The 13,929-nt window shown below is 37.3% G+C and overlaps 1 protein-coding gene across 1 annotated transcript; it reads right to left on the minus strand.

Annotated features, from left to right (window-relative positions):
* Positions 1-5,003: 5,003 nt before the first annotated feature.
* Positions 5,004-13,404, minus strand: lhx1a (LIM homeobox 1a). The gene is made up of 5 exons (XM_051130284.1): positions 12,516-13,404; positions 10,977-11,200; positions 10,069-10,346; positions 8,070-8,235; positions 5,004-6,909 (listed from the first exon to the last, which is right to left on the minus strand). The coding sequence occupies exons 1-5, from the start codon at positions 12,683-12,685 to the stop codon at positions 6,530-6,532; spliced, it is 1,218 nt and encodes a 405-aa protein (XP_050986241.1). The 5' UTR covers positions 12,686-13,404; the 3' UTR covers positions 5,004-6,529.
* Between the last annotated feature and the right edge of the window lie 525 nt (positions 13,405-13,929).

Raw genomic sequence — 13,929 nt, forward strand, 5'->3', positions numbered from 1 at the left:
TTTGTGACACGGAGGTGAAAAGTCAGTCAAATGAAAGCCCGCCTGACATTATCCTTTTAAACGCAGCCCTTGATGCACAAATCAAGAACATGCTGTTTCCCCCTACAGACCAATAGAAGCATCCAAGTGCTTCTCATAGAGCTCTCCTCAGCCACTTGGAGCTAATCAGAGCACAAATAACTACACATAAGTCCATGTGATCGCATGCCTGAGTGGTTGTCTCTTGCCTAATGCCTGGAATTGAAATAAACAAACACGGTATTCAAACTAAGACTGTTTGACTGTAACTTAAGAGCGATGATGATCACATAAAAGTCTCAAAACAGTCTAGATTCAGGTGCCTTTTGTTTATGAGCAGTGGTTTTGGACTCTGTATTGTTCCCTGAACTGAGGTGTGGACAGTGCCATTGTGTGGTGACCTTGGGTAGCACATGTGGACAGAAGAGCTTAGGGCATGAATGGCTACTGAATTGTTTTCCCATTACTTTAGGAGTTTCCTTTTTAGTAGCTCCGCCAAAAACAGGAATCGTTCGAGTAAAATTTAAAACATTCATCTTTCTGGCTTCTGCATCCTCGGTGTTCGTAAATTACATTTCATAGATCTCTCATATCCAGTCGTCCTCATAATAAGGTCTATAAAGAAGAGGGGATTCCAAGCTGATTAATTGTTTCCAGCTTTTGTTTTTAATTAATTGCATGGCTACTCCGTCTACTGGAAGTTCACTCAGAGCCGAGGTGGCGTTGTAGTCTGTACGTTGCGGCACATCCTGTGCTTCCCATACAAATGAAGTGCTTGGATTTGCATTGAAATATTTTGAGCATGCATTAATTAGCGTTTTAAATTCTTCGATAAACGAAATGTCAAAAAATATGTTCTAACCTTCACTATTAATGACCATATAAGGTGCCCTTGAGGTACAAAAGAGCTGTGTGTATCCGAGCAGATGTTGAAATGCATGCATGCACATTTCCTACCACACACAGGTAGAATATAACAACAAAGACACGCACATTTCAGCGTACACCACTCAATTTCCTCTGTAATCTGTCATCTTGCCTGTAGTTTTAATTCCTGTTAACTGCATGGTTGCATGCCACTGCTTCATTCATTTTAATGGAATTGAATAACAGCGCCGCATGGCTGCACTCGCACAAGGCCGCTTTAATTGGAATGAATGTTTAAAAATGTGAAAAATATTCATGCTGCTGGTTTTCCAGAGAAAAGGCCACATTTGTTTTGGGTGACTTCTGCCCATTTCAAAGACCCGTCCAAGAAGTTATAGCGATACAAGTGTTAATTCTGCTTAAAGAAATTTAGATGAGCAGCACTTATGGATAAACCTGTAATTTGGTGTTGCATTAGTCATCAAACAAATAATCATTAGAACTATTAATATGCTAATCAACAATTAGCTGAGTGATGCATTATACAGTTCAAAATTTAAAAAAAAAAAAAATCAAAATAGAAAAATAAGAAAATAATTTATGCATAAAAATCAAACAGTGACTCAGACATTGAGTATCGTTCGCAGATTCTGCCTCCGTATCATCAGGATTTGAGATTGCAATACATTAGACCCAACACTGAAATCAAAATTAGATTTATTTTGAAACTAGATTGTGAAAGTGACAGTACTGTTTGCTTTCCTGTCCTTTTTCAGTGTACATTCTTCCATCATGAAAACAGATTTTAGTTTAAATGGAATATAATTAATTGTCTGTGCAGAATAACTTGCAGGCCCAGCACAGTATAGCCAAGCAAATATGATTTGCCACACTATAACACACGAAAATTATAAAATCTTTGTAATCTCATTAGTGTTTATCTTTTCTCACTCATTTGATATGGATAAATTATATCGCAAAAGGCAAAAAGATGTATGATTTATTCTGCATCGTGATCATTATCTTTTATATTCCATCACATTTTTTTCTGATAAGCAAAAATAAACATTTTAAACGAAACGGTTTACGCATTATGTCAATGTTTATGTTTGATTCTATAAAAAGCAACATATAATTTCTTAAGTTATAAAAGTTATGATTTCCTTGTTTTACACTAGCGAACTAAATCCATTTAATATGTTAAATATTAAATTGTAAATTGTAACTAATAACACAAGTTTTTAGACTGACCAGATATTTGGAAATCTGACATTTAAATTCTTGACATGCTACGGATTTCCTTACAGATATTCACCTCAGATACAAAGCACAATCTTGAAATCAATCAATATAAAATGTAAAAAAAGAAGGGCTGTCAAACGATTAATCGCGATTAATCGCATCCAAACGAAAAGTTTATGTTTACTATATCATTGTGTACTGTGTATATTTATCATGTATACATAAATACACACACATACATGTATATATTTTTAAAAAATGTAAATGTATATATATATTTATACTTGCATATAATTTAGATTATATATAAATATAAATATTTTATAAATAAATCTAAAATATTTTTTTCCTTAATATATATGTATGTATGTGTGTGTTTATATATACACAGACCACACACTTATGTGACCCTGGACCACAAACCCAGTCATAATGGTCAGTTGTCTGAAACTGAGATTTATACACAAAATAAAAAAGCTTTCCAGTGATGTATGGTTAGTTAGGATATGACAATATTTGTCCGAGATACAACTATTTGAATATCTGGAATCTGAGGGTGCAAAAAAATCAAAATATGAAGAAAATCATCTTTAGAGTTGTGCAAATAAAGTTCTTAGCAATGCAAAGTTTTGATATATTTACAGTAGGAAATTTACAAAATATCTTCATGGAACATGATCTTTACTTAATATCCTAATGATTTTGGCATAAAAGAAAAATCATTTATCATTTTCCAGGGTTACATATAGTTTGTAAACATAACCTTTTATTTTGGGTGCGATTAATCGTGACTAATCATTTGACAGCCTTGAAAAAAAGTACTCACTAAAAGATATATTTGCTAAATGTTACAGTATTTTAAAATATGCTTTGCCACCATTACTGTTCATTTCTGCTGAACTCTAGTGTATTGTGCAGTGAATTGATCTAAGTACTTACCGAAAGACATATTTGCTAAATATTATAGTATTTTAAAATATGTTTGTGTTTTACTGCCATTAGTGTTCATTTCAGCTGGAAACTGCAGTGAGTTGTGCATGTATAGGTACATTTTTGGAGATTTGTGAGGGGGAAAAAAGGTAGCTAAAGGTAAAAAAAAAAATCCTGGCTGTAAACGGTCACAGTTGTTTCTTCATGTATCTTTGCTAGAATAAAAATCAGCTCATTCTCTGTCACTGGATTTGTCCTGTGTGCATTATGAAGATTGCTAGTATAGAACTTAGTGAGTGAAATATATATATATATTTTTTAAACGCCACCTTTTTACAAGACCATATTTGATACACAATGTATACGTTGTTAAGCTTTGAAATCAATAACAACAGCACAGAGAAATCCCTCAGTTAATTAACTATGCATGAAATACACATCCTGGGTGTATTAAGCTACATAAACCCATCACCTCCAACTGAACACCACATCAAAATGATGACATTAGTGCGATGCATGTCTGTATTCAAATCCCGCTCTCAAGATTTAAAAACACTCCAAACATTTATATTTAATGCGTCGACAAGGTCAGGCCGAACCAATAGTCGATGTTCAATCAATATGAGATTTGAATTTAAAGAGCTTTGGCCTCCCGGGTGACAGAGCATGGAGTCAGCGGTGTGGTTAAGCCCCGGGCTCAGGAGGGCCCGCAGGCCTGTTTAACTCTCAGGACCATGATTAATTCATAGTGGATTATGTGCTGGGTGCAGCAGGGGCACCGCTGGGCTCCTTCACACTAAAACCACACACTGCAATGAGATAAAGGCTTTTCCCCCAGATAGCAGGCTCAATTTGATGCCCGTCTTCCTTGCCTCTGTACCTGCGAAGGATTCCCCCCACATACACTCCCCACCGAGAGTCAAATCACTGAATCTCATCTGACTCTTTTGTTTTTCCCCGACTGTGAATTGAGATGTGAAATGAGATGAGTTCAGCGATGAGTTTGTCGCTTTTGAACTTGTTTCTCCATATATCTGTTGTCGCAGATGCAGGTGCTGCTCTGCATGTCTAATGCCATCTTTTAAGATTTTTCACGTTTTAGATGAGAACGAGTGACTTGGAGGTGCCTCTAATGTATAGTGAAATGATTGTTCTTGGAAAGTTGTGATTCTCTGTCATCAGGACTTCAGCAGATACTGAATATTTTTAAAATTTGCAAACAAAAAAAAGTGGATTCATTTATGGTACAGATATACAAAAATATATATAATAAAAATACTTGTATGACACAAAAATATTGTCACGTTGTGATATAGTCAGTCAAATAGGTGCTATAAAAATGTATATTACCGCTCTAAAATACAAGGCAACACTTTTGCCGAAGAAGCCCAATTTCGACTTAACAAAAGAATTTATAAAAAAAATATATAAATATTAATTTAAAAAATACATTAAATATCTAAATAAAAATAAATAATAATTAAAAATAAACATGTTTTTGGTTTTTTGGAGTATGAAAATTAAGAGATAAGAGCATCAGAAAAGAATATAATCTGTTTAAATGTTCTCAGTTTGTGCCTACATGCCCTTTAACCCCACTTGCACTGAAAGCAAACCTCACTCTCATCAGCAAGGACATGGCATTTCCATTCACAGTATATCTCAAAGTGGAAAAGGTACAACCTTAAAAAATTGATTTAGCCGATTTGATCGCTGAGTAAATGATGCTTTGTGAATATTATCAAATGCTGTATCACGAAAGGACATCACAAGAGTAGCAGGCAAGACAACCTTGTGAGGGCTACATGGTGTCCTCCACCATGTCAAGTTCATCCTTAGAGATGCTAATGTCTCACAGTGCTATTCTCAGCTAGACCGCCGCACTCGGGAATATTCTCCAGAAGCCATATTTCTCAGAAATACTAAAACGAGCATCTCAAAACATGGAAAATCCCCTTGGGCTTGTATTTACAGTAGATGCTCAGCTAGTCGAAGGAAAAGCACCTATCATCCGAATTTCATATTTTCTAGTTTTATTAAAAACTCACAAATTTGTTCAACATGTCGTATTTATACAGTGAATGGTCTAATATGCACTGGAGGTCACGTAAGCTTAGGTTTATTAGAACAATAAAAGACATACCATGAGAATTTGATATTTAAAGAAAGTAGCAGCTGCTCGCTGCACATTTGACCATCAATTTCAATAGTTTGGATTTTCCTTTAAAGACACAAAAATAAAACTTGTAGGTCTAAGTATGTTATATTAACAATTTATGAATGTTTTTTTTTTAGCAGGACTAAAAAAATTAAGAAGTCAATACTTCTCGTTGTTTTTTAAACACTTACACTTTGTTTCAACACGTTCTGCAGATAATGGTGCAAAGCACTTTTACAGTATTTGTGCTATGTTTTTATTTGGCAACTGTCTACTTGATTTTTTTTTTTCTTTTTTTCCAGGTTTTTTGTAAACAACATTTTGTACAAACTAGCACAGTGAACCACAACCCCAGCAAACTTGTTTTCATCATACAATATAAATAAAATCAATACAAAAGTTTGGTTGGTTGCTTGGAACATTTTTTTCTGGATCAAGAGGTTCTAAATCATGGTTGATACTTTTAACTCCTGAATTAAATATATTACGTAAACAGTTGACTGTTCTATGTCCCTTTCAGACCCTTGTTAAAATAATTTTAGAAGGTAGACTTCATTTATCAACATTTCAAGTTCTATTCCATTAAATAAAGGGTTCACCATCCATACACATTTTAACATTTTGCCTTTTGAAGGCTAACTTCTTCAGATTTGGTGGAATTCTTGGGAAAGAAAGAAAAAAAAATCAGGATATGTCCAGAACGAGAAAAAAAAGCTTTTTCTCCCTGGCCTTCAGAAACGTATTTAGTGTCGAAAAGGTTGTTTAAGTGTCAGTATGGCAGAGCCTTGAAAGGCAAGGAGGTCTGAGGAGTTTTCAAATAAATAAATTAGTCTGACGGCTTAGATCTTTCCCGGAGTCAACATTGCAGGTTAGCGTTAGATCAGCCGCCTTGGGTGTTTCTCTGTAAAGCTGACAAGTCTTTGACGGTAGCTGACGCTGTTAATGTGTCGCAATTGCTGTTTTTAGAGCGCCGGTGCTTCCAGATTGAGCTTCTGTAGGAACGCTGCTACGCCGGGCCTCATAGTTGAGTTCATACAGCGACCGGGGTCAACAGTATCAATTCTTTCTCTTCTTGAGTTCGGACTTGGGATAAAGAAAGACAGAAGGAAACGGAACATCAACACAACGAGTTCAAGAAAGGAAATGTCAATGCCCATGCTGCCCTCTGCTGCTCTCTCTGTGAGCTGTCCCACCACATGACATGGAAAACCAGGGGAAAAATGATAACCAGAATGTGCGGCCAGTGTCCCTGTTCCCACCCTCCCTCCTCTGTTTATCGTCAATTCTCTCCACCGAAATGTCCGTTCACAGAAGCTACCAGACTGTGCCCTCGTTCATTTCTGACGGAGGGTGGGAGAGGTGGTTGCTGTATCCGCTGCCGTTGAGGGAGAGGGATGTAAAGGACGGACTAGGTCCGAAAACATCTGAGGACATACTGTGCAGGGGTCCAGGTATCCCTGGCTCAGGACTGGGCGAGTCCCCTGGGTGGTGAGACATGATGTCTGAAAAGCGCTGTACTTCACTGGACGGATGGTGGCCGGGGATAGGATGGTCCATGCCCCCTAGTGGGGTACCGGTGGGTCCTGACGATGGAACAAAAGGGAGATCTACAGGAGTCTGGGCCTGTGAAGATGGAGGGCCTTGGGGAAAGAAGTCGTAATTCCCTCCTGGACCGTAGTACTCGCTCTGATAATCTGCAGATACACAAAGGATACAAAAATTGTGCTTTAGATTTAGAAACAAAGAGCAGAAGTTGAAAAAAATCATTGAATATGTAGTCTGTCATTCTTTGGAACAAATCTTAATATGCCACATTAGTCACAGAACATGTTACACCGAAATCACAAATGTAGCTGGGTGGGAAGAACAAAGCTTTGCTAATTACAGCGCGGAAAGCTTTGAACAGCTGAAAACTTATAAAACAAAGCTGTTATTGATATGATAGTGTATATATAACAATAACCACCTTGTTTTATGCATCTGCAGAAGAGCCCAGTAGATCATGAAAATATAGGGAAAATGGGGTTTGCATTTAAGTTAATGCTTTCTTGAGGGAAAGTTTATTTTTGACAGTCAGTTTCATACTGTTGTTTTTGTTATTGCCAATTGTTTACCCAACAGCTACAGCAGAAATATAATATTGGGATTAAGTTTAATTGGATTAACAAAATTCACAAAAAGGAATTATATACTATTTTAAGACAGTAGTATTTTGACTTCAACATCTGTATGTACCGATAGTAAAAATATACGTGTGTAATATAAGTTTTGATTCAAGATAGAGTCCCCGTGTGACAACTAGCCCCGGTCTTCCCTATATACCAGGCATACTATCATTAATATATCATGAAATATATATATATATATATATATATATATATGTATATATATAGATATAGATATATATAACTAGGTAATACAACTAAACTAAACTAGACTGAATAAAACACAATGTCGACATATGTACAATGCCGGAACATCTACGCCATTGTGGATTAAAAAAAACAAGTAAATAGCCGAAACGGCTAAGCAGATGTCAAAAGTTCTTTACAGAGCAACATAACAAATTTCAGTCGATTGTTTGAAAATATCAAAGCATTTAAGCGTCAAACACGGATGACATGAAAAATTAGCCACGTTTCTAATTACAATTACCCAGTCTCAATACAAATCCAAAATGTATATTTGCAGACCATTTAACTATTTGAAACACAAACTAACAAACTAATAAAAACTATCTTAAACGCGTATTTGTCGAGTATCTCCAGCATTTGAACTCAACGAATGAAACCAGAGCGAGCAAGGGATACATATTTCAGACAAATGCTTGAGATATATAAATCTACAATCTTACCTCCATAGTATGAAAACGGGCCGTTTGGAATTAATTCTCCAGGCTCGAGTCTGTCTACCAGCGTTCGCATTCTTCTCGGACTCCGGAAGAACGCGTGTCTCCTCGCGCCGAGCGCGCTCAGCTGTTTCATGCGACGCTCTTTGGACCGCCGGTTCTGAAACCATACCTAGTGCACAAGGACAAACAGCAATGAATATCTATAAAAAATGTTGTGCTAAAATCGGTAACACTTTACAGAACAGTATGAGAGTGATAGTAGAATACGTCACAATAATTAATTACAATGAAAAAACAATAACTGTGTGCACTGTAGGCTGTATGCAGCTGCACGAAATAATTACAGAAGTATTAGTTTATTAGTGCGACTCTGTGCTTAGTTATACAAACACAATAACACTGACAAACACAGACTGTAAAGAAAAAACAAAAAGCATATTATCATCTAAGAAAATAAAAACATTTAAGAGTCTTATTAACCTATTTGTGTATAAGACTGGTAGATTTTATGATCTGCAATGTTTAAATGTTGTCATCTGTTTCCACCTATTTAATTCGTCACAATCATTTCTGCTATTTCTACTCGATTTTACAGTTTTAATAAGGTCAGCACAGTTTTATTTATTAGTAGTTCAAAGTGATCAGAAATGCAAATGCCTGCAGGCCTTTGGCACCATTTTGACTTAAGGCAGCAATTGCACTTCTGTATTTTATTTTTTTTATTTTTTTTTATAGTGAGTTAGTGAAAAATAAGATAAGAGTGGTGGAAACCTAGGAAACCTGGAAACCCAACAGTCTGACACTATGGCCTAATGTTTACATGTCAGGTTTACCATTTTTTATTGGTTCAGAGCGGTGTCTTCACAGTCTACTGAGGTAGGCCTGTGAAGTGACTGAATACATTCGTATTGTAGTGACAAGATTACTCGTAATTATCGTCACTGTTAGAGAGTCGGATCTAACCTCACTTTAATGATCTTTTAACCCTCCATTTACTCCGACTGAGGGGGCAGCAGCGGGGACTTCAAATCTCTAATTAATACTTAATAGGAGGGTGGTTACCGATATATTAACCGGCTCTATGCAGTTATTATTTCGTAATCTATATATCCACCCTTGAATTCCTTTTGCTAATTATAGTTTACTCTGACGGTCTTAAATATCCAACCTCGCCACTCTATTAATCTCAACCCCTTCCCTGCACTTGATCTTACGTTCAGTCTCATTTTAAGACATTATCCCCACAGCACCAATCTATTACGGGGCTTTTAACGACGACGATGCTTTATCTGTGTTCTTATCGGATCTCTCACGCCGAAAAAATGACCAAGATGAGGCTCTTTAAAACGATGCTGACAAATCCCATATAGCGTGCGTAAATGAGGGCGCACATTCGCCAGTGTAACCGCGCGCCTTGGCTGGACTCGCATTGTTCCGCCGTTCACTCGACAAAAAAAGCAAGGATCGATTCTCAATTTCTCACAGAAAACCACCTAGTATGAGGTACTTTGACAGACACAGGGACAGATTTCTGCGTTTCCACTTGACTGAGAACCGTCACAGCATGTCTAAATGTGCTCGCAAAACGTGATGGCGCTGCATTGCCAAGACTCCCATCGTTCTCACCAGTCTGATGCCAGCTGGCGTGCCTCTCCATCTCTCGAGTCAAGTATAAAAAGGCTAACCATATAAATGTTACTTCCAAATATTTACAGGTGCCAGCACAAAAAGTGTCCTCATTTCTATTCAAATAGTCTTGCCTCAAGGATTGGAAAGGAGAGGCACAACGAAGGCGCGCTTGTGCTTTTTTCTATTTCATCCAGGAAGAGACATTTGTACCACAAGAAACACACGTTATAAAAATTCTCGTCATAGGCCTATCTCATTGTGTTCGCCCTTAAAATTACTAGCAGCAAACGTAGCAATTAAAAGTTAACCAATAAATACAGTTTGTTAGTATTGGTGTAATTATTTCTATTTTCTAATAATGTGTAGGTTTTACCTGAATAACTCGCATGTTGAGCCCCGTTTCCTGCGCCAGTTGCTCCCTGATGTGTCTTGTTGGTTTGGGGGTTGCCGCGAACGCCGCTTTCAGTGTCTCCAGTTGCTTTGCTTTAATAGTGGTACGCGGTCCTCTCCGTTTGCCTCCGAGGTTCTGGTCATCGTTTTCATTGTTACCCGTTTCTTTGTCCGATAAGTTCGCGATTTCCGCATCCTTGACATCGTCCTGTAGCTGGTCTTGCGAATCTGGCGATAAACTAGGATCACTGCAAGCTGTAACTGAATGGAGAAAGAAGGGCCGTCGGAAACAGGGGGTCGAAATAAAAACCTCAGAATTAGACATGGGGACCAGAGAAGTGTCAGACACTAAACAATGGAATGTAAAAGAAAGAAATAAACACAAAGAAAAATAAAAAGAAACAAACACAAGATTTAATAAAACAAAAGAAACGAATAAACAAAGAAAGAACAAAGAAACACTGGTATTTAGAGCTGAAACAACTGTCACAATGCACTTGTCTACAGCAGTGAAAACGATTATTAGAAAATAAACTGGCTATAAACAGGCCACGAAATTAATGTAGCTAAATCTGTATTTCATTTCACATATAAATTGGAATAAAAAAGGAAACGCTTTTCAAAAAATAATGCATGACACCGTCTAAAGATTTTTTTTTATTTTACTTTAAGAACAAAAAATAATGTTTTTGTGAGACATTATATTGAATAAAGGACTTCGAGACAGCCCAGTTTATATTCGTCAAATGTTTTCATTTTTTTTTAATCAAAAGATATCTTCATAATCTAATATGTATTGAGTATATAAAGAATTATTGACAAATCGAGATAATATTGGCAAAAACAATGGGCGCGTACAGTGTGCAATTTTTTTAAAATCATTTTACTCACCTGAAAGGAGATTGGTGTCTTTTCCGTTCGTGCTGCTTAAATAATCGTCTTTACAGACAAATTTATTTTCGTCTATGATGTACAATTCCTCCCCCGTTGATAGTTGCTTGTTACACATCATGCATGTGAAGCAGTTCAGATGAAACACTTTGCTCCGTGCCCTCCGGACCAAGTCATTCGGCGAGATCCCCTGAGCACAACCCGCGCATTTTGTTCCAAAGCGTCTGCAAATGAACAGTCCAAGAAAAAAATGTCACTATAACACGGTAAAACAGCAGATAAAATATAAAATAATCTGTTATTGTCAGCTCAGACCAAGTTGATGGAAAAAGGATCGTTTATCCTATTTGAGTGTTTATAAAAAGAGTGTTCGTAAATGTCAAATATTATGTTATTTTGGGAAAAATAGCCACAATTATTGTTTGATCAGTTGTTATTGTTTATGCACAAATTAAAATAAAGGTTTAATATTAGTACGGATTTTTTTCCTGTTCTAGGCCTAAATAAAATTATACTTAAATTGTAGATTTATTTTGCATGTGTTTTAATGTGCATTGAAGGATAATTAATAACCCTGTACAAAAGGACATGTGCATTCTTCCAATACAAACACCATTGCAGTAAATACTCACCACTTAATTGTGACCAATAATGTGTATTGTGGTGCTCTGTACAGATTGTTGATTCTGAGTCTGTGATTACATTGTCTGAGGGTTTCCATCTCAAAGTCGTTTATTATTCAAATCCACTTATCACATCTTAACTCGAACCACTGCAAACACACGCGGGGCTGTGCAGACAGCCTGCCACTGGGCCGCGTTACACTTTCAACTACCCTGGCAAAGCATTGATCCCTGCGGCTTCCCTGGCTGCCATTCGTTGTAAACAAAGTGTGATTTCCTTCAAAACCCTTGCTGCGGACGAGTACACAGACTATTAGTGTATCTGCTAGTCATTTTGCATAACAATTCAAATTAACAAGCATTTAATTAATGGGCGTCCTAATCAAAGAATCAAACAAGTCGGTCGTGTTGACAGTACTTAGGATCACACTTCGTGTGAGTGTGAATGTAAGTCCTAAATTCTAATGAAATCAAGCAAAATTGGATACACATATGCGCTGTGTAAAGCTTTAACAGTCTTTTGAATTTAAGTTTAATACGGAAGACATTTCGCAGAAGACATTTAAGTAGCACTGTAAATTTTTAGATGCATGTTGATGTTTTAAGCTGCTTCTCAAATACGTGAAACCTCTTTTAAAAATTAACAATTTTAAAATGATATTTTTTGTTTTATATGTATAACCTATGAATGGTAAATTACACAAAATGTAAAAATATATACCCAAAAATATACCAAAGTCGCAAATCAAAATTTGTTGATGTTACAAAATTTTGCCAGCGTATTTTATTGTTTTTGTAGACAATTATACCTTAGGACGTAATATTAAATAACCCATTATATTTCCACGTATCACAGTAATAGACCCACAGCAGAGAACCGTAATATTTATTAGTCGAACTCACGGAAGGAACTTACCTAAAGAAGTCGTTTTTGCAATACAGTTTTCCTTCCCGAGAGAAGCATTTCTCTGTTAGGTTACATTTGCACTCGCAGCATTGTACGCACTTGATGTGCCATGCTCTGTCGAGAACATTAAGGAGAAACCTGTCCAATATAGGCCTCTCGCAGCCCGCACAGTGGACCATTGTCTTTGGATGTGCTCCCACAGTTACTGCCGTGGTGTCCACAACCTGAGAGTCTGCTCCTGTGTTCTCTCTTTCCAAAGAGAGAAGGGAAAGGGTTTTAACGCTGATGGATGCTCCAAGTCAGTCTTTGCGAACAGGTTCGAAAGGAAAAGATGAAGTTTTAATTGTATTCACCACTTGCGTGTATGTTTATGGACCTGTAGCGGTCCAAAATCAGGATGATGAAAGAGGATCTTCTCATGAGGTAGTGCTTCAGTTGTCAGTCATTATTTCTCATCCTCTTCCTTGCCAAATTTTGAGATGCATAAATGAAGCCAGCATAGAGAAATCTTTCAAAACACCAACTGCTCGTTGGCTACAAAGACAAGGACATCATTGCGGGAAAAGCACGTCGCCGTTGTCAATAACAAGGTGAAGCATTGGTGATGATGTGCGTTAAAGTCTTTCATAAACACAAGCATCTAATGCAACCGGTCTTGGACGGAACTAACACACGAGACATGCGAGCCCAGAGACACTAGAGTGCACTTTACCATGTCCACGTATCCAGTGTTTACGTCCCTCTGAAAGATGCAACGGCCAAACGCTTTGAAAAGTGGCGTCTCCTTCTGTAACGTGTGCTGTTTCCTCGGTAAGACAGAAGAGGTGAAAGATGCTAGTGTGAACAGAATGCGAGTGACATCTCGTTGCAGGACTGATGATGACGATCCCCGAACAGCCTCCGGTGTTCTGCATGTTCCTGAAAGCACACGAGCCAGCCTTATTCACAGCCTCCTGACGTCACTCCGGGCCGAGGCCAATCAGCGGCTTTCCGTTCAAGTAACCATTAGCTATCCCCTCACCGCTTTACCGGCACACTCTGCGCTATTTATAGGGAACAGAAGACACCAATTGTCAAAAATCCCAGAAACTGTCATATCTTAGTTAATGTGGAGAGTCAGAAAACAGACCTCGGTATTCGAAAGTCTTTTTTATATACGATTTTTTTCTCGTCATTTTCCAATAATCGTCCATTCTGGTGGAGCCGGGGAACGAGAGAAGCATTTGATAAGGTACATATCTGATAATTTACGCATTGTTTATGCATAGATGTGTCAGTACTTTAAGATATTCGGGATACGTCATGCTGTGAAAACGGTTGTGTAACTATGTTTACGTTTATTTCTTAAAAAGAAAATGATGCTTATCCTGGAATATGTATTGCTATTTTGTTTATTTATTTTATATCCAGTAACAGCGTAAAC

This window comes from Labeo rohita, chromosome 15 (assembly GCF_022985175.1).
Source record: "Labeo rohita strain BAU-BD-2019 chromosome 15, IGBB_LRoh.1.0, whole genome shotgun sequence".
NCBI lineage: Eukaryota > Metazoa > Chordata > Actinopteri > Cypriniformes > Cyprinidae > Labeo > Labeo rohita.